This window comes from Schistocerca piceifrons, chromosome 10 (genome assembly GCF_021461385.2).
Source record: "Schistocerca piceifrons isolate TAMUIC-IGC-003096 chromosome 10, iqSchPice1.1, whole genome shotgun sequence".
Taxonomy (NCBI): Eukaryota; Metazoa; Arthropoda; class Insecta; order Orthoptera; family Acrididae; genus Schistocerca; species Schistocerca piceifrons.
In genome coordinates, this window is record NC_060147.1 from 134,812,289 (window position 1) to 134,839,406 (window position 27,118).

Below are 27,118 nucleotides of genomic sequence, written 5' to 3' on the forward strand. Positions count from 1 at the left end.
TCCTACCTTGCTTTTTAGGCCCAAGGTTCTTGAACTACAGAGAAACTGTTGTAATTTGTACATAGAATTCTCATGCGTTTTAAGGACTTTTCATTATAACTGGGCAAAATATTTATGGCTGTATCGTATTTCTTCTTCTTCGCAGATGGATAACTTAGGACCACGCCTAATCCACATTTGTTGGTCTTCCTTTCCGCCCAGTATTCCTTCATAAATAACGAATGGGCTAGCTTTCGTTGCGTAGACCACGTATGTCGGTTAATTTTTCTCTCTTCTTCCTCAAAACCCCGGGTGTTTGTGATTTTTCTGATTTCATTTCTATCATGTAGATTTGGAGACCCTAATTCTCTCAGGTCTTTTTCCGTCTCTTTGTACCAGTTCGGTCTTGTAGTTTTGATCTTTAAAAATGTATGGATTTTGTGCGTTAACCTGTTTGACTCCATTCTTTCTAAGTGCCCCATGAATTGGATTCTTTTCATGCATATTGTGTCTGTTATTTTGGAGATATTTTTATATATTTCTGCATTGGGTTTTGGATAATGCACACAATCTTTAGTTCTTGGCCCTAGGATTTTCCTCATTATTTTACGTTCTTTCACATCTAATTCCTCTTTTAGTGTTCTGTGTTGAAGGTTTAGTGTCTCAGATGCGTAGAGAGCTTCGGGTTTAATTACTGTTGTGCAGTGTCGTATTTTGCAGTTCCACGAGACACTCTTTTTGTTGTAAACGTTTTTTGTTAACTGAAGCGCCATCTCCATTGTCTGGACTCTTGATCTGACAGATTTCTTTTCATTGCAATTTTCTGCAATCCATTCACCTAAATATTTAAATTATTTTGCTCGAGAGATGTAGTTATCACCAATTTTGAGATCAGAAGGTGCATCTTTTATGTCAGTCATAAATTTTGTTTTTTTCAAATGAAATTTGTAATCCTATTTTTGCTGCCTGCTCTTGTAATAATTCTAGCTATTTCTGTGCATCGGTAATGTCTTGTGCGATCAGTGCCATGTCATCAGCAAATGCTAAACAGTCTAATTCTATGCCCTTGTGTCTTGGTCCCAGTCTGTGTGCTGGTGCACCTGCTTTTCTCCATTCTCTAACAACTTTTTCAAGAGCACAATTGAAGAGCACTGGGGACAGTACATCCCCTTGTCGTAATCCTGTGTCTATTTCAAATTCTGTGCTCAATTCTCCCATTACTTTTACTTTGGCTTTGCTCTCCGTGAGTGTTTCTTTTATGATATTTGTTGTCTTTTGATCTACTCCAAATTCTGCTAATACTTCAAAAGGGGATTCTCGGTCTATACTGTCATATGCGTTTTTAAAGTCGACAAACGTGATGACATAACTTTTGTTTGAAGTACTATGTAAATATTTCATTGAGTTTTTCAAGTTAAGGCTTTGTTCTATGCATGATCGACCTTTTCTGAATCCACATTGGTATTCGCCTAGTTTTGAATCCAGCTGAGGTTCTGCGCGGTTTAGTAGGGCTTTAAACAGAATTTTGTATGTTATTGACAATAAAGAGATTCCACGATAGTTGTTGGGGTCTGTTTTACTTCCTTTTTTGTACAGAGGATGTATGATTGCTGTCTTCCAATCTGTGCGGATTTTTTCAGTTTTCCAGATTTCATGTATAACTTCTTTGAGTTTTGCAATAAGATTTTCTCCTGCATTTTTCCATAATTCTGCAATGATCTGGTCTTCTCCTGATGCTTTGTTACTTTTCAGTGACTGAATTATCTCTTTAATCTCCTGTAAACTTGGTGGCTTTGAGTCTGGGTTTCGTTGTGTGTGATGGAACTCAGATTTTTCTGCAGGCTTTTCACGGTTCAGTAATTTAGAAAAGTATTTCGCAAGAATTTCACCGTTTTCGGTGTATCTATGGGCAATTTCCCCATGTTCATTTTTGAATTGAAGTCATGGAGGAGAGTACTTTGTTAAATTTTTGTTTGAATACTCTGTAGAAATTTCGGGAATTGTTTTTCTTGAAATCGTTTTCTATGTCTTGCAATTTTTTTGTCTTCGTGTTGTTTACGGACTGTTCGTATTGCTTTTGTGACAGTTTTCCTGGTATCTTTGAGATCTTCCAGGGTCTTTTGATTTTTTTTGCACAACCAGTTTTTCCACGCCTGTTGTCTGAGATTTATCAGTTGGTCACACTCATCTGTCCACCATGGGTGTTTACGTGTTCTTGTTTGCGGTGTTACAGTTTCAGCTGCTTTTAAAAGTCCTGCTTGCAGTTGTTGCCAATTTTGTGGTTTTAAATTTTGTGTTTCTTTTGTAAATTGTTCATTACCATTTATCTTTTGTACATCATATTTACGGTGTGGAGATTTCTTAGTGAATTTTCTTTTTTCTGGAATGACATCTAGGGAGAATTTTGTTGGGTAATGGTCGGAATCTAGGTCTAGTCCATTAAGGACTTAAAGTTTCATGATTTCTACTGTATTTACGAGGGAGATCATTACATGATCCAACTGATATTCACCTAGTAATGGATTAGGTGCGATCCAAGTTTTCGTTTTCGAGGCTCTTTTCTTGAAAAATGTTTCGTAGTTTAATAATTTGGAATTTTTGCAGTGGGATCAGAAAACACCTCAGGTATACAACATGCAATTTTAGATGTTATATTTTGATTGTACATCGAAAACTGAAACTTCACAACTATGCGCTTCCTCAAAGGACATTTATATGTCCACTGTTGTAACGAATTCGTAGAAAATACATACATGTGCATCGTTTGAACAAAGTAAGTTAGGAATTGCTTTTCGTTGAAGCAACGCGTGGTATTATATTTTATTCATAATTAATTATGATACTGTGCATACTTTGAAAGTCGTTACTGGCTGGAGCTATAGTGAATCAATTTTTGGAAATGGGGATGACATGTGAGAGAGGAAGATAGACAGGTCGGAGATGTGGATATGAATGAATGTGAATGAGATGATAATGGTATCCAGGAAGCTACAGTGAGGGGACAAGTCAACCAGACGTGGCAGGACTCAGCCAGTCGTTGGAAGTCTCCTGCAGAAATATTGAGCCATTCTGCATCTGTAGCCGTCCATAATTGCGAAAGTATTGATGGTTCAGGATTTTATGCACGAACTGATCTCTCAGCTGTGTCCCATAGCTCTTCGATGAGATTCATGTTAGCGATCTGAGTAGGCAAATCATTCGCTCTGTTGTTGTTGTGGTCTTCAGTCTTGAGACTGGTTTGATGCAGCTGTCCATGCTACTCTATCCTGTGCAAGCTTATTCATCTCCTAGTACCTACTGCAGCCTACATCCTTCTGAATCATTCATCTCTTGGTCTCCCTCTACGATTTTTACCCTCCACGCTGTTCTCCAATATTAAATTGGTGATCCCTTGATGCCTCAGAACATGTCCTACCAACCGATCCCTTCGTCTAGTCAAGTTGTGCCACAAACTTCTCTTCTCCCCAATCTTCTAATTGTCACGAATGTTCTTCGAACCAATTGTGGTTCGGTGACCTGGGGCATTGTAATCATAAAAATTGCGTTGGTTGCGAACATGAAGTTCACGAATGGACGCTAATGGGATCGAACTAGCCGAACATCCAGATGACCCAAATCATCCCATGTAAAAACAGCCCACACCACTGGGGAGCCACCACCAGGTTGCACAGTGCCTTGTTGGCAACTCGAATCCAGCGCTTCGTGGGGTCTGCGCCACACTCGAACCCTACCATCAGCTCTTACCTATTGAAATCGGGACTCTGCTGACTAGGCCGCCGTTTCCCAATCGTCTAGGGCCGAGCCAAGATGGTCAGAGGTGCTGTATGTGGTGTCGCTGCCATAGCCCATTACCGCCAAATTTCGCCGCACTGTCCTAACAGATACTTTCGTTGTACGTCCCACATTTCACTCAATGTTGCTTGTCTATTAGCACTGACAACTCTAGGCGAACGCCGCTAGTCTCTGTCATTAAGTGAAATCCGTCAGCCACTGGATTGTCTGTGTGTGAGAGACAATGCCTGAAATTTGATATTCTCGGCACATTCTTGACATTGTGGATCTCGGAATACTCAATTCCCTAACGATTTCCGGTGTTACCTGCTCCCGCTCCAACTACCATTCCACATTCAGAGTCTGTTAATTTCAGTCAAGCAGCCATAATCACACGAAACATCTCAGTACTAATGACAGCGCCACCAATACACTGCCCTTTTACCACCGCCATCTGTATATGTGCATATATCTATACCACCGCCATCTGTATATGTGCATATATCTATACCACCGCCATCTGTATATGTGCATATATCTATACCACCGCCATCTGTATATGTGCATATATCTATACCACCGCCATCTGTATATGTGCATATATCTATACCACCGCCATCTGTATATGTGCATATATCTATACCACGCCATCTGTATATGTGCATATATCTATACCACCGCCATCTGTATATGTGCATATATCTATACCACCGCCATCTGTATATGTGCATATCTATATACCACGACTTTCATCACCTCACTGTATTACTCCTACGCTGTAACATAGAAGTGGAGGGATAACACATGGTATAGTACCGACTGATGTGTGGAAGCAGGCTTCAAGTAGTGTAATACGTGAAACTGTATGTGTTCAGCGTCACCTTAGACCACAGTTACAGACAAGGACGGATTGTCTCAGACTTCTTATCACGAATCACGTGCAGAGTGAAATAGTAATGCATACCAACAATCGTACAGATGAAGTAAAATCCTGCACCCATATTTTAAACGCTGGATTGAGCTTGACTCTACAGAACTACAGGCATTCTTCAAGCTACTAATAACAGCTGGTTTACACAAATCACAAGGGAAATCCTTCAGTGAATTTCTGTCACACGAGTGTAGCTTACCTGTTTTTCGAGCTAGAATGAGCCTTGCAATATTTGATGATATTTTGGTGTGCCTACGGCTCGATGGTAAACTTAAAAGAGAAGGAAAGCAGTTTCTGAATCAAAAACTGAACCTATAAGAGCTGTGTTTGAAATGTTCGTTAACACATGCATTCCCCTTGTATCCATGGGCCTTACATTGCACTTGATGAGCACTTATATACAACTCGGGTTGTACATTCCTTCAAAATAAGGAAAGTTCAGGATAAAAGTCTGCGCTGCTGTAGATTCTGAGACCAATCATCTCATAACTTCACAACTGTATACAGGTAAATCTGCTGAAAGATGGGAAATAAATCAAGGGCGACGGACGGGTAGTACATGATTTAGTTGATCACCAGCGGAAAGCGGTAGGAACATTACCACTGATAACTTTTTGTACAGTTTTACAACTTAATTATAGCATGTAGCAATGTAGTTGTAATTTCAACCACGTTCACGAGTATTACAATGAGGAGCTACTATTTTTGTGGAAATATTTTACACTTTATTGCCACTTAGTTGCTAGAATCACTTTGGGGTCAAAAAAGACCTCTTATACATGTTTTTTCCTAGCTGATATCATGCGAGGATTAAAGGAAAATTCATTAACCTAACTGCTGTGACAACTAAAACGCCAGAAAGTAGGCGACAAATGATAAATATAGGTCTGTATGGAAAACAGCAAATTTTAATGTCACTGAAAGAAATCGACCGTACGGTGTGACACTGGTAATTGCCGTGTACTTTGTATTTTACATGCAGCAGCAGGTGAGTTTCAGTCCTGGTAGCTGCCGGTGTAGTTCGCAGACGCTGGACACCCGAGTAGTCGCACACGCTACACGTGTACCGACTTGACAAACTCCCAGATGTCCTCGGCCAGCACTTTGGGTTCCTCGAAGGCGGCGAAGTGTCCTCCGTTGGGGAAGACGTTGTAGCGCACCAGGGTGGGGTGGACGTCCCGGGCCACCCACTCGGGAGTGAAGAAGATGTCGTGCTCGAACTGCGCCACGGCGGTCGGCGGGTACCTCTCGATGCTGCAACACACAAGTACAGCCGGTTACTGGGGGGCACACGCGTATTTGGCGTGACACCAGCCTATAGATGTTTCGTTCCTTGTACCACGGCGCTGACAAGTGTGAGTACTGTTGAACTATCAGTTTAAGAAGTCACGGTTACAAAATACTGACAAGAGTTCTATACAGAAGAATGGAGAAATGGTAGAAGCCGACCTCGCGGAATATCAGTTTGGATTCCAGAGAAATATAGGAGCACGTGATACAATACTGTCCCTGCGACTTCTTGTAGAAGATAGGTTAAGGAAAGGCAAACCTGCGTTTATAGCATTTGTAGACTTAGAGAAAGTTTTTGACAATGTTGACTGGAAAAATCTCTTTCAAATTCTAAAGGTGGCAGGGGTAAAATACAGTGAGCGAAAGGCTATTTACAATTTCTGCAGAAACCAGATGGCAGTTATAAGATTCGAGGGACACGAAAGCAAAGCAGTGGTTGAGAAGGGAATAAGACAAGGTTGCAGCCTATCCCAGATGTTATTCAATCTGTACACTGAACAAGTAGTAAAAGAAACCAAAGAAAAATTTGAATTGGAAATTAAAGTTCAGAGAGAAGTAGCAAAACCTTTGCGGTTTTCCGATGATATTGTGATCCTGTCGGAGACAGCAAAGGACTTGGAAGAGCAGTAGAACAGAATGGGCTGTGTCTCGAGGAAAGGATATAAAATGAAGATGAAGAAAAGCAAAATAAGGATAACGGAATGTAGTCGAATTAAATCAGCTCTTGCTGAGGGAATTACATTAGGCAAGGAGACACTTAAAGTAGTAGATGAGATTTGCTATTTCGGTAGCAAAATAACTGACGATGGGCGAATTATGAGGGACATAAAATGTAGATTGGCAGAGGCAAGACAAACGTTTATGAAGAAGAGAAATTCGTTAACACCGAATATAGATTTAGGTGTTAGGACGTCTTTTCTGAATGTACTTGTCTGGAGTGTAGCCATGAATGGATGATAAACAGTTTAGGCAAGAAGATAATTGTCGATTTTGAAATGTGGTGCTACAGAAGAATGCTGAAGATTCGACAGATATATCTCGTCGGTAATATGGAGGTACTGTATAGAAATTTCTGGCACAACTTGATTACAAGAGGTGATGGGTTGACAGGACACATTCTGGGACATCAAGAACTTGCTGTTTGGTATTGAAGTGTAGTGGAAGAAGGAGGGGGGGGGGGGGGCGTGGGAGGTGTAAAAACCGCAGGAGGAGACCACGAGGAAGAGGCTTGCATAGGATAGAGTAGCATGGACAGCTGCATCAAACCAGTCTTACGACTGAAGACAGCAGCAACAACAATACTGTGGTTCGAAAAATTATCGGCCTGATAGTGGAAATGAGAATTTACGTTTTGAAAAACCGTTTACTTTTCAAGGAACATGGGAACACAGCAATCAGTCGCAGTCACGCTGCTTTTTTAAATTATTCTTGCCTATACAGGTTTCAGCTATAAATAGCCATGTTCCGTGCATTTGGGAGAGTTACCATCTAACAAACTCGAAGCAGTACATGACAACATTTGACTTCACGTCATATGTTGTCATGTACTGCTCCGAGTTTGTTTGATGGTAACTCAGTCAAATTTCCTATCCTTCCTTAATTAAACTACAGTGGCTGTGCCTTATGGAATCAAAATTGGGTCTTAAATTGCAAAAAAATTTTGTTTATCATTAGCACACTTCATCCAGCTGTGTTCCAGTAACAAACATCCCACATGCATAGCGTTGCTCTGGAAGCACTGCAAAATACTCGTCTATAACTGTGATCGCTTCTCAGTTGGACGGAAAACGGGCTGGCAAGGTAGGCTTTGAGTTTTGGACAGATGTGCAGATCTGAGGAGCACACATGCGAGAACATACTGGATGTAGCAACGCGTCACTTTGCTCAGACACTTACGTGGGCAGGTGCCAATGTCTTGACGAATGATCAGTTTTTTTCAGATTGAGTCTGTAGCTGATGAACAAAGTGGCTGCGTTGTTCAAAAGGAGTCTACGGATACCAGTGATTGTATCCCGGCCCCTATTTCGATTGTACTAGAGGTGCGATTCTTCAGGGGGCCTGAAGATGGCGTAGTCTAACGCCGAAACTGGTAGTGAAAATAAAATTGGAAATATAGACGGCTGAAGGTGTTTTTGATTTGATACTTTATACTGAACATCATAGGTGTGAAACGATCCTGTATAAAGACGGCCTTAATGGCTTACAGTCTGTTCGCCCCTATTCTAACATCACATTTGTTTCTAGACATGCTGGAAAATTGGCTGACGTCACAATTGGAGACAGACAGTGTGGACTTCACCCACCACCAGGATGGTGCTCCACCCTACTTCTACAATGATGTCCGCGAATTCTTAACCAGGAAATTGAGAATCCAAATGGTTCAAATGGCTCTGAGTACTATGGGACTTAACATGTGAGGTTATCAGTCCCCTAGAACTTAGAACTACTTAAACCTAACTAACTTAAGGGCATCACACTCATTCATGCCCGAGGCAGGATTCGAACCTGCGACCCTAGCGGTCGCGCGGTACCAGACTGAAGCGCCTAGAACCGCTCGACCACAACGGCCGCCAATAGAGAAACCGATGGATCGTTCACGGTGAGTTCGATGACCCGCACTTCACGTCGTGGACCCCACATTCTGCCAACCTAACGCCAAGTGACTCTTTTTTTTTTCTTTTTTGTGCGATGTTATGTGAAAGATTGTGTTCACCCCTTCTCTGCAACAAACCTACGCGAACTACGACCTGGCATCAACAGTGCTGTGCCAAATGTGAGAAGAAATTAATTATCAGCTTGATATCTGCAGAATCAGTACTGGCGAGACACACATGGAGCATGTATAGTAGTATGTGAAAATGTGTGTGTGTGTGTGTGTGTGTGTGTGTGTGTGTGTGTGTGTGTGTGTGTGTGTGTGTGTGTCAAATAATATAGCAGCAGCAAATATTTGAAATCATTTATAGTAACCTTGTACTCTATTTCAGTGTACAAACATATCGTACAAATTAAATAGACCAACGAAACAAATATTTTCTCTATATTAGAACAACTAAGCCCTCGGTCACAAATATTAAGTCAAAATTGACCAGGTTTCGACGCGACTATGAACGTCGTCTTCAGAATTAAACTAACTGTTCTAAAACATAATAGATATATAAGACATTAATAAACTAAAGTGTGTACTCACTGGAAAGAGATGCAGTACTTGCAAGTCACATTCTAAAAAAAATCTAAGCCGGAAAGGCGACGTCATGAAAATTTGTAAATAAAATAAGATGGCGAGCCGCTAAGGGCTGCTTGTACCTGAGGGAACACGGGTTGCAACAAAACTGTTATTTACAACTTTTCATCACGTCGCCTTTCCGGACTTGTAAGTACTGCATCTCTTTCCAGTGAGTACACACTTTAGTTTATTAATGTCTTATATACCTATTACGTTTTAGAACAGTTACTTTAATTCTAAAGACGACGCTCATAGTAGCGTCGAAACCTGGTCAATTTTGACTTAATATTTGTGACCGAGGGCTTATTTGTTCTAATATAATTCTGACACGGTCACTGAACCTTAGCAGCTATGTCCAAAGTTTTAAATATTTTCTCTCTCTGTCTCTCTCTCTCTGTCATTAAGCACAATACAATATGGTTTAGATTTTAGCCTCTTCAAAGTTTCCACCCTTGGCCCTCAGAAGAGCTGCACATTCTGGAGGTACGATTGTGTAGTGTTTTTGCGGATATTGCTGTCCAACACTTCTCCAAATTGCTGTATAGACCGTCACCATTAGGCGACCTTAGTCTTCTGACCTCTCTGTTAAGTTCATTCCCTAAGATTTCAGTGGGTTTTAAGTCAAGTGACTGACTTGGCGAAACGATATTATTCAGTTCCCCTCATTTCTGTTTTCTGTAATTCTCTCAGAATTTAGGAGCACGTTTGGGATCATTAGCAATCTGCAGAACAAGCCCACAACCAGTAAGTCGACATATGTCATCAACTTCGATTCGAGTCAGGAACCGAAGAACAAATTCAGAACTGTGCTGGGGACGACGAGACTTCAGTTGCTGCACCGTGAGGATCTTGTACGGGTACCAGTGTAAAACATACCCAAAACTTCCCGTACTGTTGACCACGGGACGGGCAATCCTGGTGACACCGCACGACCGCTGTCAAGTGCTGTGTGGCCAGCTACAGCAGCAGCAGCCTCGTCAGTAACTTCCACCGGGACAGGAGACGCCTCCCTCCTACAGGCGCCACACCAAGCTCACCAATGTTTTCGAATTTCATCATCACCTTCTTGAAACCATTTAAAGACATCGGACTTCTCCTCAGACTTTTCAGTCGGCGATACCCTCTAGCCGGCCGCTGTGGCCGAGCGGTTCTAGGCGCTTCTGTCTGGAACCGCGCTGCTGCTACGGTCGCAGGATCGAATCCTGCCTCGGGCATGGATGAGTGTGATGTCCTTAGGTTAGCTAGGTTTAAGTAGTTCTAAGTCTAGGGGACTGATGACCTCAGGTGTTAAGTCCCATAGTGCTCAGAGCCATTTGAACCATTTGAATACGCTCTGAATGCAGCACTGTAATTGCTACTGTTCACGTGAAACAGTTTCACTAATAGTGCACGGTCTCTCCTCTTGTCCACTCACGTTATGGTTTATCAAATGACAGTGTGGATCACATACCGTCATACAAACGGTGTTCAGCGTCAGGTCTGCTCCTGGTGCCCAAAACTGAAACTAATTTGTTTTTTGGCCTTAAATCTGTTCTGCATTTACGCATTAGCATACCTACTATGTTTCACTGGCATACGATAATTGCAGCCCACACTGGACCTTGTAATGGTTCTCTATTTACGTGACTTACGGCACTCCAACCCCAGTTCTCGATACCAGTAATATCGTACTACTTTTCTGCGAAGTGACAGACATATTTTTGTGACAATATTCACATTTGGTTTTATTAATGTATAGGTACTCCGATGTATCGAAATACACTCCTGGAAATGGAAAAAAGAACACATTGACACCGGTGTGTCAGACCCACCATACTTGCTCCGGACACTGCGAGAGGGCTGTACAAGCAATGATCACACGCACGGCACAGCGGACACACCAGGAACCGCGGTGTTGGCCGTCGAATGGCGCTAGCTGCGCAGCATTTGTGCACCGCCGCCGTCAGTGTCAGCCAGTTTGCCGTGGCATACGGAGCTCCATCGCAGTCTTTAACACTGGTAGCATGCCGCGACAGCGTGGACGTGAACCGTATGTGCAGTTGACGGACTTTGAGCGAGGGCGTATAGTGGGCATGCGGGAGGCCAGGTGGACGTACCGCCGAATTGCTCAACACGTGGGGCGTGAGGTCTCCACAGTACATCGATGTTGTCGCCAGTGGTCGGCGGAAGGTGCACGTGCCCGTCGACCTGGGACCGGACCGCAGCGACGCACGGATGCACGCCAAGACCGTAGGATCCTACGCAGTGCCGTAGGGGACCGCACCGCCACTTCCCAGCAAATTAGGGACACTGTTGCTCCTGGGGTATCGGCGAGGACCATTCGCAACCGTCTCCATGAAGCTGGGCTACGGTCCCGCACACCGTTAGGCCGTCTTCCGCTCACGCCCCAACATCGTGCAGCCCGCCTCCAGTGGTGTCGCGACAGGCGTGAATGGAGGGACGAATGGAGACGTGTCGTCTTCAGCGATGAGAGTCGCTTCTGCCTTGGTGCCAATGATGGTCGTATGCGTGTTTGGCGCCGTGCAGGTGAGCGCCACAATCAGGACTGCATACGACCGAGGCACACAGGGCCAACACCCGGCATCATGGTGTGGGGAGCGATCTCCTACACTGGCCGTACACCACTGGTGATCGTCGAGGGGACACTGAATAGTGCACGGTACATCCAAACCGTCATCGAACCCATCGTTCTACCATTCCTAGACCGGCAAGGGAACTTGCTGTTCCAACAGGACAATGCACGTCCGCATGTATCCCGTGCCACCCAACGTGCTCTAGAAGGTGTAAGTCAACTACCCTGGCCAGCAAGATCTCCGGATCTGTCCGCCATTGAGCATGTTTGGGACTGGATGAAGCGTCGTCTCACGCGGTCTGCACGTCCAGCACGAACGCTGGTCCAACTGAGGCGCCAGGTGGAAATGGCATGGCAAGCCGTTCCACAGGACTACATCCAGCATCTCTACGATCGTCTCCATGGGAGAATAGCAGCCTGCATTGCTGCGAAAGGTGGATATACACTGTACTAGTGCCGACATTGTGCATGCTCTGTTGCCTGTGTCTATGTGCCTGTGGTTCTGTCAGTGTGATCATGTGATGTATCTGACCCCAGGAATGTGTCAATAAAGTTTCCCCTTCCTGGGACAATGAATTCACGGTGTTCTTATATCAATTTCCAGGAGTGTATTACAGTGATATGGTTCTTGTGTGTGTTCATTTCTGTGAGACTGTCATAAACTTTGACTTACTTGTAACCGTTTTGGCACGAATGTGCACAGAGCAGTCTTTGTTTCGCTTTGGCAGAAGAAGTTGTTATTTCGCTTTGTAAAAGAACAGTCAAGTCTTGTGTTTGGTGAAAGTGGAAATTAAATATATGAAGATTGATAAAAAACTGTTTTCTTGATGATGTGACAATTAAGAAGTATATGTGAATTTACAAGAAGTTTCATAAAAATGTGGATCGTGAACACCAAGCCAAAAATTATTTCTACCATACCATTGTTCTGACCTGGGATTGTTTGATCATTAAGAATTTCCTGAAAAACGGATTTGTTAGGTCTTCAAATATTGCTAAAGTACAGATCAGGACCTTCTAGCAGTCAAAGTGGAGTCACCCTAGAATCAGCAAGATGAGCCATAACAACTTCGACGAAATGTACGTGGGAATCCATTCAAGATAAGTGCCAAAATTAATGGCTTTTTTACAGTTACTTCATTATTTCCATTCTGACGATACCATCCACAGTCAATAACTTTGTTGTTGCCCGATAAAGCGAACATATGCTGCGTGAGCAACATTATTAACCTGATTCCTAACCTACTTTGCAAGTGGTGGTATTGTTAGAACCTCCACGAGTAGTTTGCACTTTAATTACAATCACCTGCTACGCCATTATAACTGTAATGATGCTTCACATGGTGCGTTATGAATGATGGGGAAAAAATAACGTGTACATCAATACAGGACGGCCATATTACATCTATGGCAAAACATCTTCAGTTGGAAATTACACACGTATGACATGTAAAAACTGTATTTCGTGAAGGTTTGGTAAGAGAAGGGAGCCAGAACTTACACTCGCTTCCGGCCGACCCTGGCCGCTTTGCTGAATTGCTCAGAGTAGAGCCTGACGGAGGTGGTGATGCAGCCGGTGAGCCAGTAGATCATGACATTGTCCAGCAGGTCTGTCATCTCGTACTTCTTGGTCAGACCTCCACACGGGAGGCACTTCCAGGAGGGGTTCGTCCAGGTGGAGAACTTCTCCAGGATGTACGCCGCCAGGCCCACAGGTGTCGTCTGCAGAGCCAGTCCTGCAAACGATGTGAACAGTGAATTGGCGAAAGAATATCGTGGGTGAAAACATCGACCTAGAAGCACACACTGAAAATGCTGGCTCACAGTCTGTGACAATTTCAGTTAACAAAAAAAGGAGCAATTTACAGTTCACATTTTTTACTTATATTCAATTATTAGTAAATAAAGTTGGAGGAAGAAAGAAATAAAACACAAAAAGGGAAGAAATTAGAACAGAGGGGCCTGGTGTGTGTTACATAAGGGATGGGATGACATACATAGAATAGGAAGAAAAGACAGAGACATGGAAGTTGAGAGAGAGAGAGAGAGAGAGAGAGAGAGAGAGAGAGACTGGCAGGGGAGGAAGTCGACGTCATTGTCGTCCTAATAAGTAGTGTCAACAAGAACATGGCACTGACATCAAGGAGGAGATGCATGTCAAACAGGACATGCTAGTGATGTGAAGGACATGTCAGTGACATCAAAGTGGCCATGCAAGCGATGTCAGGTGTACAAGCTGTTGGGGTCAAGGCTGACATGGCAGTGGTTTCAACGAGGACATGCCAGTGATGCTCGCGAGGACATGCCAGTGATGCTCGCGAGGACATGCCAGTGATGCTCGCGAGGACATGCCAGTGATGCTCGCGAGGACATGCCAGTGATGCTCGTGAGGACATGCCAGTGATGCTCGCGAGGACATGCCAGTGATGCTCGCGAGGACATGCCAGTGATGCTCGCGAGGACATGCCAGTGATGCTCGCGAGGACATGCCAGTGATGCTCGCGAGGACATGCCAGTGATGCTCGCGAGGACATGCCAGTGATGCTCGCGAGGACATGCCAGTGATGCTCGCGAGGACATGCCAGTGATGCTCGTGAGGACATGCCAGTGATGTCGGCGAGGACATGCCAGTGATGCTCGCGACGACATGCCAGTGATGCTCGCGAGAACATGCCAGTGATGCTCGGGAGAACATGCCAGTGATGCTCGGGAGAACATGCCAGTGATGCTCACGAGAACATGCCAGTGATGTCGGCGAGGACATGCCAGTGATGACACTATTATATATGTTTAAATGAAAATGTTATTACTAATTGCACAATCACCTAATAGTTACTCTAGTCTCATCCATTATCGATTACAGCTTGGCACCTTAGCTCTCTCATCCATATTTCCAACCTCTAAATATCGTTTCACTCACTTCGCAACGCATGTCTTTGACTTTCTAAGAAATTTAGCGGTAGCTCTATAAATTGCGCCAGCCGAGGTGGCCGAGCGGTTCTAGGCGCTACAGTCTGGAACCGCGCGACCACTACGGTCGCAGGTTCGAATCCTGCCTCGAGCATGGATGTGTGATGTCCTTAGGTTAGTTAGGTTTATGAAGTTCTAAGTTCTAGGGGACTGATGACCTTAGAAGTTAAGTCCCATAGTGCTCAGAGCCATTTGAACCATTTTTTCTATAAATTGCGGCAGCTGGTGATCACGTGCTAATTGGCAACAGCACACTGTAAATATTGCGCTAAAATTATGCTACTTCTCTGCAAATAGGAGCTGAAAATCGCAGTAAATTACGCCATTTCTCTTAGAGTGCGTGCTGATATACAAATAAAGCGGACAAAGACTGATTTGTAGCCAGCCGGTGTGGCCATGCGGTTCTACGCGCTACAGTCTGGTACCGCGCGGCCGCTGCGGTCGCAGGTTCGAATCCTGCCTCGGGCATCGATGTGTGTGATGTCCTTAGGTTAGTTAGGTTTAAGTAGTTCTAAGTTCTAGGGGACTGATGACCTAAGATGTTGAGTCCCATAGTGCTCAGAGCCATTTGAACCATTTGAACTGTTTTGTAGCGCTCTATCCACGATAACTCCAAACCAGTGTCGAGTGCCGAAACGAAGGTCGACCGCTCTGCGATAAGGCCAGCTGTGTTTCCTTCTGCACGTGCGATGCACGTGAACTGCTGGCACCGAGGGTGCTACGTTGCTCGCAGCACCTGGTCCTGATTTTCTTTGTAACTGCGTGTAAAGTACTGTGCACCCAACGTGGTAAATATTGTAGGCGATCTGCTGAAGAGGACCTTTTGCAAAAGATCTCTGGAGGAGAAAGTGAGGGTAGAAGAACTAGGCAGATCCACTCTAAATTTAAATCCAGCAGGAAGAAGGCGTCGGGCGTGCTCACAGATTTAAGAGGTAGGTAGACGCCCTTCCAAGCTACCAGAATACACTACTGGCCATTAAAATTGCTACAGCACGAAGATGACGTGCTACAGACGCGAAATTTAACCGACAGGAAGAATATGCTGTGATATGCAAACGATTAGCTTCTCAGAGCATTCACACAAGGTTGGCGCCGGTGGCGACACCTACAACGTGCTGACATGAGGAAAGTTTCCAACCGATTTCTCATACACAAACAGCAATTGCCCGGCGTTGCCTGGTGAAACGTTGTTGTGATGCCTCGTGTAAGGAGGAGAAATGCGTACCATAACGTTTCCGACTTTGATAAAGGTCGGATTGTAGCCCATCGCGATTGCGGTTTATCGCATCGCGAAATTGCTGCTCGCGTTGGTCGAGATCGAATGACTGTTAGCAGAATAAGGAATCGGTGGGTTCGGGAGGGTAATACAGAACGCCGTGCTGGATCCCAACGGCCTCGTAAAACTAGCAGTCGAGATGACAGGCATCTTTTCCGCATTGCTGTAACGGATCGTGCAGGCACGTCTCGATCCCTGAGTCAACAGATGGGGACGTTTGCAAGACAACAACCAACTGCACGAACAGTTCGACGACGTTTGCAGCAGCATGGACTATCAGCTCGGAGACCGTGGCTGCGGTTACCCTTGACGCTGCATCACAGACAGGAGCGCCTGCGATGTTGTACTCAACGACGAACCTGGGTGCACGAATGGCAAACCATAATTTTTTCGGATGAATCCAGGTTCCGTTTACATCCGCGTTTGGCCACATCGCGATGAACGCACATTGGAAGCGTGTATTCGTCATCGCCATACTGGCATACCCCCCTGCGTGATGGTATGGGGTCCCATTGGTTACACGTTTCGGTCACCTCTTGTTCGCCATTGACGGGACTTTGACCAGTGGAAGTTACATTTTAGATGTGCTGCGGCACGTGGGCTCTGCCCTTCATTCGATCCCTGCGAAACAATACATTTCAGCAGGATAATGCACGACCGCATGTTGAAGGTCCTGTACGGGCCTTTCTGGATACAGAAAATGTTCGACTGCTGCCCTGGCCAGCGCATTCTCCAGATCTCTCACCAATTGAAAACGTCTGGTTAATGGTGGCCGAGCAACTGGCTCGTCACAATACGCCACTCACTACTCTTGATGAACTGTGGTATCGTGTTGAAGCTGCATGAGCATCTTTACCTGTACACGCCATCCAAGCTCTGTTTGAGTCCATGCCTAGGCGTATCAAGGCCGCTATTACGGCCAGAGGTGGTTGTTGTGGGTACTGATTTCTCAGGATCTATGCACCCAAATTGCGTTAAAATGTAATCACATGTCATTTGTAGTATAATATATTTGTCCAATGAATACCCGTTTATCATTTGCATTTCTTCTTGGTGTAGCAACTTTAATGGCCAGTAGTGTAAAATAAGCAAGAATATGCCACAGCAGGTAAAAGTCAGAGAACGAACCTTGTGTAAAGGGTACGACCTACAACGACATATTAGTATCAAAAGTGGTACCCCTTACAAGGCTGACAGCTGTTTATTGAGAAATCACCTCCCGTTCGCTTCTGCTCTACTCATCGAACAATTCTTCATCGCCAGAGAGTTTGTCTTACATTCCTATCCACGTCAAAAAAAAAAAACTGTCGCACTGGTGTGGTGCCTGTTGCAATACATTTCACTGCACATTCTTCTGTTTCTCTAGAGCCTACATCGTGGTGCCCTATACATGAAATACATTTTCAAAATCTTAGGTGACTAGAACCTGACAGCTTATCCAGTCACAAGTACCACTTTCTTACCTATGGTATCCGGTTTCGAAGCCTGAAGGTGGAAGTACCCCATTTCGAGGAGAACGGTGTTGAGCCAGGGCTTCCAGAAAGGGAACGCTTTGTGGACGTAGCGGCGCTCCACGAACAGCGTCGGCCAGAGGGTGCCGATGAGGCCTTTGAGCATCGCCTTGGGCCCGCTGCCGTTGCACATGTTGACGTGGAGTCCCAGTACACTAGAAAGGAGACAGGGAAACAGGTGCAGCTCTTCCGTTAAAGTCACGTGTCTGCTTTACCTGGAACCTTAGCAACATTTTTAAGTCTTTTAAAGATACCACCCAATAAGTAATTCAGAATGTAATTGATTATACGCCGAAGAAACAGGTATAGGCATGCGTATTCAGATTCACAGATTCTAACATTCTGCGTGGTGTCTGTTTCTTCTAAGTCGTGTCTCCCTACCACTTTCGCGCAACGACGCTCTGAGCGTGTTTTTTAGGGAATTGACTAGTTTGAACCTGGGACCTGTTGCTGGTAAGGATACGCCAGACCACACATGACATGTAGAGTTCAGAAGAGTTCAGTGAGACTAGCGATGGTATAATCAAATACTTAATGATTTCAGCGTCAGCTGCACTCCCTGTAAAAGAATGTTAATACTAACTAAATTTAGTGCAAGGGGTTCAAGGCTTTCCTATTTTTAGTTAGCTGGTAAAATAACGTCGAGAAAGTATTTAAGTTTACCATTGGAATTTTTATTCTACTCACAAAACATTGTTTATAAATTGCGCGATTGATAAAAGAAATATATTAATACAGGATGATAAAAACCAACTGCGTTCAACAGAAATGTGAACGAATATTCCCTGAATGCGTTTCCAAGTTCTATAATGGATCGAAGGATGACCTATGCCATACCACATCTATAATCTAGGTTTAAGTTAAGTTTCATAAAGGAGAAAACTATCAAAGTGGTCTACAGTGACCCTCAATTATCTTTAATTACTTGTTTAACTTGTCGTAATTTACAGTGGCTGATGTGGCTTCTCAATACTTATATAACAGAAAAATCATCGCGTTTCAGATTTTAACTTCTCGTAGGAAATGTCAATTCCATGAGCTTTAATTGACGATCGACACTAGTATTACGCAAAAAGGGGATAAACAAATGAGACTTCTGCAGTTCTGAGTGAAGTCTTATGCGCTGTTATGCGGCATTGCGTGCGTTCATTACCTTGTAGGTGTTCGTCAGGGGGGCGGCGGGCAGCACAGCTCCGCTCACCTCGCCGTCTCGGAAGCAACAACTTCCTAACTTCTCCTTACTACAATTTATCGAAGTTGGTTGAAAAAAACTATCTGGCTGTGTTTTCATCTGACCAGTCAGACTCTCAATGCTAACCTTAAGCTCCGCCCACAAAAATTCTGTCTGTCCAATGAGAAACGTTATACTTTTCGTGGTGGGGCAATGTTTTTAAAGTTTGCAACGTAACAGAGACGCGTATAGTCTCACGCTAAAACTTTGAGCTGGTGTGGCCCTTTTAGTGTTATCGTAACATCTATACTGCTCTTATGGAGTGCTCTATCTTTTAACATGGGCTGTGGGTGGTCTTGGCGGTCGGCTGGCGACGTGAGTGTCCGTCCCTTATCGTAGGGCCTCCTAGCCTACACGATTCTGCTCTCGGCTTCTGTTCTCGTTTCTCCCCTCGGAACTGCGTCTGTCTCACGGTGGGAAGGTATGACATTCATTTAGGCATTCTTGTGTTAGTCTGTGGTATTCCATTTGCTCACTCGTTGATCGTATTACTTTGGTTTATTTAATGTGAGGATTTATTCGGAGCTATGTGACATACTGCCGGATTTGCTATAATGTCAGGGTTTTCATGAAAGGTGTTGGATTTGCCTGACACCTTACAAGATATATAAACAGGCTACCCCTATATAAGACAACAAGTATCTGGCGCAGTTATTAGATAGGTTACTGCTGCTACAGTGGCAGCTTACCAAGATTTAAGCGAGTTTGAACGTGGTGTAGGCGTACGAGCGATGGGACACAGCATCTCCGAGGTAGCAATGAAATGTGGATTTTCCCGTACGACCACTTCACAAGTGTACCGTGATTATCAGGAATACGGTAAAACATCAAATCTCAGACATCGCTGCGGCCGGAAAAAGATCCTACAAGAACAGGACCAACGACGAGTGAATAGAATCGTTCAGCGTGACACAAGTGTAATCCTTCTGCAAACAGCTGTAGATTTCAATGCTGGGGCGTCAACATGTGTCAGTGTGCGAACCATTCAACGAAAGATCATCGTTATGGACTTTCGAAGCTTAATGACTGCACGACACAGAGCTTTACGCCTCGCCTGGACCCGTCAACGCCGACATTGGACTGTTGACAACTGGAAATGTGTTGCCTGGTCGGACGAGACTCGTTTCAAATTATATCGAGCGGAAGGACGTGTAGGGGTATGGAGACAACCTCATGGATCCATGGACCCTGCATGTCAGCAGGGGACTGTTCAAGCTGGTGGAGGCTCTGTAATGGTGTGGGGCGTGTGCAGTTGTAGTGATGTGGGACCCCTGCTACGTCTGGATACGATTCTGACAGGTGACAGGTACGTAAGCATCCTGTCTGACCACCTGCATCCATTCGTGTCCATTGTGCATTGCGATGGGCTTGGGTAATTTCAGCAGGACAATGTGACACACCACACGTCCAGAATTGCTACAGGGTGGCTCCAGGAACACTCTTCTGAGTATAAACACTTCCACTGGCAACCAGAATCCCCAGACATGAACATTGGTCAGCATATCTGGGATGAATTGGAATGTGCTATTCACAAGAGATCTCCAACTCCTCACACTCTCGTTGATTTCTGGACAACCCTGCAAGATTCACGGTGTCAGTTCCCTCCAGCACTACTTCAGACATTTGTCTAGTCCATGCCATGTCGTGTTGCGGCACTTGCCGCTTGCTCGCGGGAGCCCTACGCTGTATTATGCAGGCGTACCAGTTACTTTGGCTCTTCAGTGTACGTAACTGTATTGTGTGAGATAGCTGATAATTCTGTGCCTGGACATTAATATACAAGTCCCAACATACTTTCCTGGGCCACATAAGAAGTTATTTCCACATCTTTCGATGACTCTCCACGCAAGATGACATGCTACATCCTCTCTTGAGGATGCTTCACTTGATAATCCATATTACAGTACTTCTGATAACAAGTACCAGTGTGATTTGAGTCAAATGCTTTTTGTAGGCTGAGAAATACTGCATCCACCTGAATGTTGTGATCCGTACCCTCAGTATGCCACGTGAGCTGTCTGCTTTAGTGTGACGCAACAATACAAGGAAATTGTGCACCAAAAAGAACATTTCAAGAGTGGTGGAACATATGGTAAGGTGGGGTAAATCGGATCGGGTGTGTAAACCCGAGCGCCCTCTTTTTGTGAGAAACGGCAAAGCGGAGCGATTTCGCATTAGTGTTACCACATAGAGCATTCGAAATAACGAAAATGATAGCTTGGCCACATTTGACATTTAGACTAACAAAAAACAACAACTGCGTTTTCGATTGTTTCAATTTAATTTTTGTGTAGATTGTATCACTAGATTTACCTTGTTAAATAAAACGATCGGATAACAAACGGTAAGTGATTTTTGTAGTGCATTTAGTGACCTATTCAGTGTATGTATCGTTTTTGTTGGAAATGTCGTATAAATGGTTTCTATGTGTGTCAAATGAAACATAGTATGGTGGGGTAAATCCGACCGCTAAATCATGGGGTAAATCCGATCGCATATTTTTATCGTTTATTTGTATGGAATTATTTATTTATGTAAACAAAGTGAATTTGTGTTTATTTTTAGGAAAATGTTAGGAAATTTCAAACGAAAAACGACAAAACACAGTCAAAACGGTATTCGCTGAGCAGTTGCTGCAATGCAAATGGGAATGTCTTTACGAGCTGTAGATCGTGATTTTAACATTCCAAGATCGACATTGCTGTTGCACCGCCGTGCAATGAAATCATCTTTTTTCAATTAAAATTTACATTCCTTTAACTTTCAGTACATTTAGTACTCTAAACATTGTTTTTTAATACATTTTGTTTATTTATGTAAAAACCATAATTGCTTATAATTATTTCCCAAAAAACCATTCATTTAGAACTATTTCTGTGCAAAATCAGCCAAACAAATAGGGAGTCTGATTTACCCCACCACTTTTGCAAATGGCAGAAATGGACATTTCTTAACATACGGATATCTCAAAAACTATTGATGGTGTAACAAAAATATTTTGCAAACAGTTGCTGTTTTACATTTGCCTATAATTTAACGTATATTACGTTCCGACCTCGGATAAGCTTTTTATAGCCACAAGAAATTACTAGGTCCGATTTACCCCACCTTACCTTATACCTCACTTCCGTTTTACTCGATGACTTTCCGTCAATTACTACGACCTGTGACCTCTCTGACAGGAAATCGCAAATCCAGTCACATAAATGTGACGCTATTACATAAGCATGCAATTTCATTACGAACCGCTTGTGTGGTACCGTGACAAAAGCCTTCCGGAAATCCAGAAATACGGAATCGATCTGAAATTCCTTGTCTATAGCACACAACTCTTCAATTGAATAAAGAGCTAGTTGTATTTAACAAGAACGGTGTGTTCTAAACCCATGTTGACTGTGTGTCAATAGACCGTTTTCTTCGAGGTAATTCATATTGTTCGAACACAATATATGTTCCAAAATCCTGCTGCATATCGGCTTTAACGATATGGGCCTGTAATTTAGTGGATTACTCGTACTACCTTTCTTGAATATTGGTGTGACCTGTGCAACTTTGCAGTTTTTGGGTACGGATCTTTCGTCGAGAGAACGCTTGTATATGATTGTTAAATATGGAGCTAATGCATCAGCATACTTTGAAAGAAACCTTCTTGGTATACAGTCTGGACCAGAAGACTTGCTTTTATAAAGTGATTTAAGTTGCTTCACTACTCCGGGAATATGTTACTCATGTTAGCAGCTGTCCTCGATTCGAATTGTGGAACATTTACTTCGTCCCCTTTTGTGAAGGCATTTCGGAACGCTGTGTTTAGTAACTCTGCTTCGGCAACGCTGTCTTCGATAGTATCCCCTTTGCTATCGCGCAGAGAAGGCATTGATTGTTTTTTACCACCAACATACTTCACATACGACAAGATTCTCTTCGGATTTTCTGCCAGGTTTCGACACAAAGTTTCATTCTGGAAACTGTTATAGGCATCTCGCATTGAAGTCCGCGCTAAATTTCCAGCTTCTGTAAAAGATCGCCAATCTTGAGGATTCTGCGCCTGCTTAAATTTGGCATTTTTGTTTCGTTGTTTCTGCTAGTGTTCTAACCCGTTTTGTGTACCAAGGAGGATCAGCTCCGCCGTTCGTTAATTTATTTAGCATAAATCTCTCAATTGCTACCGATACTGTTTCTTTGAATTCAGTCCACATCTGGTCTACACTTACATTATTAATTTGGAATGAGTGATCTGCTTTTTTGAATAGGTATAATTTTCGCTTATTTTTGAAGGATTTGGGGATTACAATGTTCAGTCTCACTACGACAACTCTGTGTTCACTAATCCCAGAGGTCAAGTGTGTTTTCACAACCGTTTACTATTCGCGTAGGCTCATTAACTAACTGCTCGAAATAATTTTCAGAAAATGCGTTTAGCACAATTTCGGAACTGACATGTATTGTCGCCAACATATCGAGGGTAAATTAAAGTCAACACCAACTATTATCGGGTACGTGTTTGGAATCTAACTCAAGTTTTCTTTGAACCTTTCAGCAACTGTATCATCTGAATTGGGAGGTCGCTAAAAGGATCCAATTGTTGTTGATTGGCAAGACAGCCAACCCACTATGAGGAAGCCGAAAGGCACGCGTTTAAGCTCACGCAGGCTGGCGTGAGGTCTGGTACAGAACAAGGTAATTATAATAGCCAATAAGTACGTAGCTGCTGGAATACTTAACTTTAATCCATAATTGGTGAACATCGCTCTTGACGGTACATGTTTTACAGCATCAATAGTAACTGGTAATGGCGCCTTGCTAGGTCGTAGCAAATGACGTAGCTGAAGGCTATGCTAACTATCGTCTCGACAAATGAGAGCGTAATTTGTCAGTGAACCATCGCTAGCTGTACAACTGGAGCGAGTGCTAGGAAGTCTCTCTAGACCTGCCGTGTGGCGGCGCTCGGTCTGCAATCACTGATAGTGGCGACACGCGGGTCCGACGTATACTAACGGACCGCGGCCGATTTAAAGGCTACCACCTAGCAAGTGTGGTGTCTGGCGGTGACACCACACCAATTATTATTTTATTCCGGTTGCCAACAATGACCTCTGCCCATACTAACTCACAGGAAGTATCTACTTCGCGACAAGTTAAACTACTTCTAACAGCAACAAACAGGCCACCGCCAACCGTGTTTAGCCTATCCTTTCGGAACACCGTTAGGTTCTTCGCAAAAATTTCGGCTGAGCTTATATCCGGCTTTAGCCAGCTTTCAGTGGCTATAACGATTTGAGCATCAGTGTTTTCTATTAGCGCTTGGAGCTCTGGTACTTTCCCAACACAGCTACGACATTTTACAACTGTTATACCAATGGTTCCTATATCTATGTTCTTCCTGTGTTCAGCCTGCACCCTCCTGAAGCCCTTCTTGGGTTTTCCCGAGCCCTCTAACCTAAAATCCGCCCAGTCCACGCCACACAGCCTCTGCTACCCGTGTAGCCGCCTCCTGCGTATAGTGGACACCTGACCTATTCAGCGGAACCCGAAACCCAACTGACCCTTGACGCAAGTCGAGGAATCTGCAGCCTACACCGTCTGAGCCTCTGATTCAGACCCTCCACTCGGCTCTGTACCAGAGGTCCGCAATCGGTCCTGTCGACTATGCTGCAAATGGTCAGCTCTGCTTTCATCTTGCAACCAAGACTGGCAGCCTTTTATCACTTCTGTTAGCCGATTGAAACCAGATAGAATCGCTTCTAATCCAAAGTGAGACACATCATTGGTACCGACATGATCAACGACCTGCAGTTGGCCGCACTCTGTGCTTCTCATGACATCCAGGAGGACCCTTTCCACATCTGGAATGACTCCACCTGATTTGCACACGGAGTGCACATTGGTTTTCTTTCCCTTCTTGTCAGCCATGTTCCCAAGGGGCCCCATAGCGTGCCTAACGTTGGAGCTCCAAACTACCAATAATCCCACCCTCTGCGATTGCCTGGATCTTGCAGGCTGAGTGGTTTCCTCTGAAACAGGACAGGCAACAGCATCCGGCTCAGTGACAGTGTCAGCCACAGGCAGCACCTGGAACCTGTTTGTCAGACAAACCGGGGAGGCCTTATGTGCGGCCACCTGGTAAGTCTTTCGCCGCCTGCTTCGCCTCGGGGCGACCTCCCACTTGACCACAGGTGAGGGGTCAGCCTCAGTGCAGCAGTAACTGTGTTGGCCACCGGTGATGACCGATCGGAGGACCCGGATGAACTGGACGTCCATTGGATCCCCACAGCCGTCCCACAACAGTGGTGCCCATCCACTGCAGCCTCAAGCCGTGTAACCGAGGTCATCACAGCCTGGAGCTGAGAGCGAAGTGTCACCAACTCGGCTCACATCCGCACACAACAATCGCAGTCCCTGTCCTAACTAAAGACCGTGGAAAACTAAGTTATGCAGATAAATGGATTATTGGCACGTCCTGTGCAACTCTGCTGTAGACCCTGAAGAAAATGTAGGAACTGTGTCTAATAATACGCAGATATTTAAAAACCTAAGTTCCAAAGCACTCAGGTGAAACTAAATAATTCGCCCCTGATTAGGAACTTGTGATATGTTACAAAATCGGTTTATTTTCCGACGCAAACGAATCCGCGGGAACTGTGGCTATTAGAGATTGAATTAACATACAGAAACTCAAGTAACTAAACTATTAAAATAGACAGATGATATAATAAAATTCGCTCATGGTTAGAAAGTCGTAAATTTCACAAAAGCAGTTACTTCTCTGTTGCTGCATCTGTCTCGGTCTGCAACTATAAGGAATTAGCAGTATAATGGTGTATATGCGTGCTCTGAATATATTGCGAAAGGTGTCGCAAAACCATTGTATCCTCTCCTGAGGCAAAGGGGCCCACAACTGTACCAACTAGTCATCGATATCCCAAGTATCAACAGTGGCAGTCCAATCTCGTCCCATACATGTTCTATCAGGACAGATGTGGAAGTCTTGCCAACCACAGGAGTAATTCAGCATCACACAGACAATTTCTAGAGATACATGCCAAGCCTGGGCTAGCATTGTCCTGTTGAAAAATGTCCCCAAAATTCGGTTGTATGAGAGTTAACGCATGAGGACACACGACGTCTGTGAGGTACCGTTGTGTCATCAGAATTTACTCAGTCTCTACCAGCCATGACCTGATGTCGTGGCTAATAGCTCCCCATACCGTGACGTCAGCTCTGCTGTGCCCCTCCAAAACAATGGAAGATTGGGACTTCATCCCAGGTCACCACCATCGTTGCTGATGATGGTCATCCAGTGTAGTGCACATCCACTAGACACAATGCGGCACCATTCATCGTCAGTCGCTGCTTCCAATTCGTAGCACCACTGTAACTGCAGTCACTTGGGTTGTGCAGCCTATGTATGGGATTTTAATTCCCTAGTCTGGCCTCCAGCCAATGGAGCAGGATGAGACAGAATCTTGCAGGCAGTGCGTTGTCTGTTCTCAGATGGCAGGTTCAGCTGTGAAGGTGACTGGCATGGTGAGAGTGTTCCATCCCTCCACTCATGTTCCTACACAGGGAACTTTGTCACACCCGAAAGCCCTACAGATGAGGATGTTGCACAACTCGAATGACCAAATGGACGGCCCCCCTCTCAAACTCTTTTCAGGTGCTGATAACGCTGTCTCACATTCATTGACGTGTCTTCCACAATGACCATTCATCTTCTGACGCTATTCACCCCACTTATTCCTCTACCATTTCTGGTAACAATCACAACATGAACAATACAATCTGATGGCTACTGTACCTCTCACAGAGAAGTGCAACTCTAATTGCTTATAAATCCGCCGATGACGTGTATGCTTCGCAAGTCAGTTCGACAGGTGACGATGTCTTCAGGGTGCTTCAGTCTGATGTCAGGCAGTGTACATAATTATTCCAACGTACAGGAGCTGGGCAAAATAATCTGAACACCTGTGCTTACTTGGGAATGCTTTATTAATAAGGGGTTGGACCCACAATTTCCTGTAATACAGCTGCGATTCTTCTTGGAATACTGGCATATAATGTCTACAGTCTCCAGTGAAATGTTATGCCACACGTCAATCAGAACCTCATCTAACTACTATAGCGACGAGGGACTCTGTGCTCCAATACGTCACACAAGAGTTCGATAACGTTCAAGTCCGTGGACTGTGCTGACCACAGAAGACGCTGCAGTTCAGTTGGATGCTCCTCCTACCAAGATGGTACTGTCCTGACTGTGAGAATGGGTGCGTTATCGTCCTGAAATATGGCATCATTGTTTTGGATCATCATTTGAATCGTGGCGTGCACCTGGTTACCTAAAATGTTCACATAATCGTTGGTTGTAAC

General features: G+C 44.3%; 1 protein-coding gene across 1 annotated transcript in view; it reads right to left on the minus strand.

Annotated features, from left to right (window-relative positions):
• Positions 1–5,395: 5,395 nt before the first annotated feature.
• The window catches only part of LOC124718847 (juvenile hormone epoxide hydrolase 1-like), a 95,424-nt gene continuing 73,701 nt past the window's right edge, over positions 5,396–27,118 (minus strand). Inside the window, exons 4-6 of the mRNA XM_047244471.1 lie at positions 17,476–17,678; positions 13,268–13,502; positions 5,396–5,935 (exon numbers count right to left, since the gene is read on the minus strand). Of these exons, the coding sequence (XP_047100427.1) occupies positions 5,737–5,935; positions 13,268–13,502; positions 17,476–17,678 (637 nt within the window). The 3' untranslated portion in view covers positions 5,396–5,736. The remainder of the gene's footprint in view (positions 5,936–13,267; positions 13,503–17,475; positions 17,679–27,118) is intronic.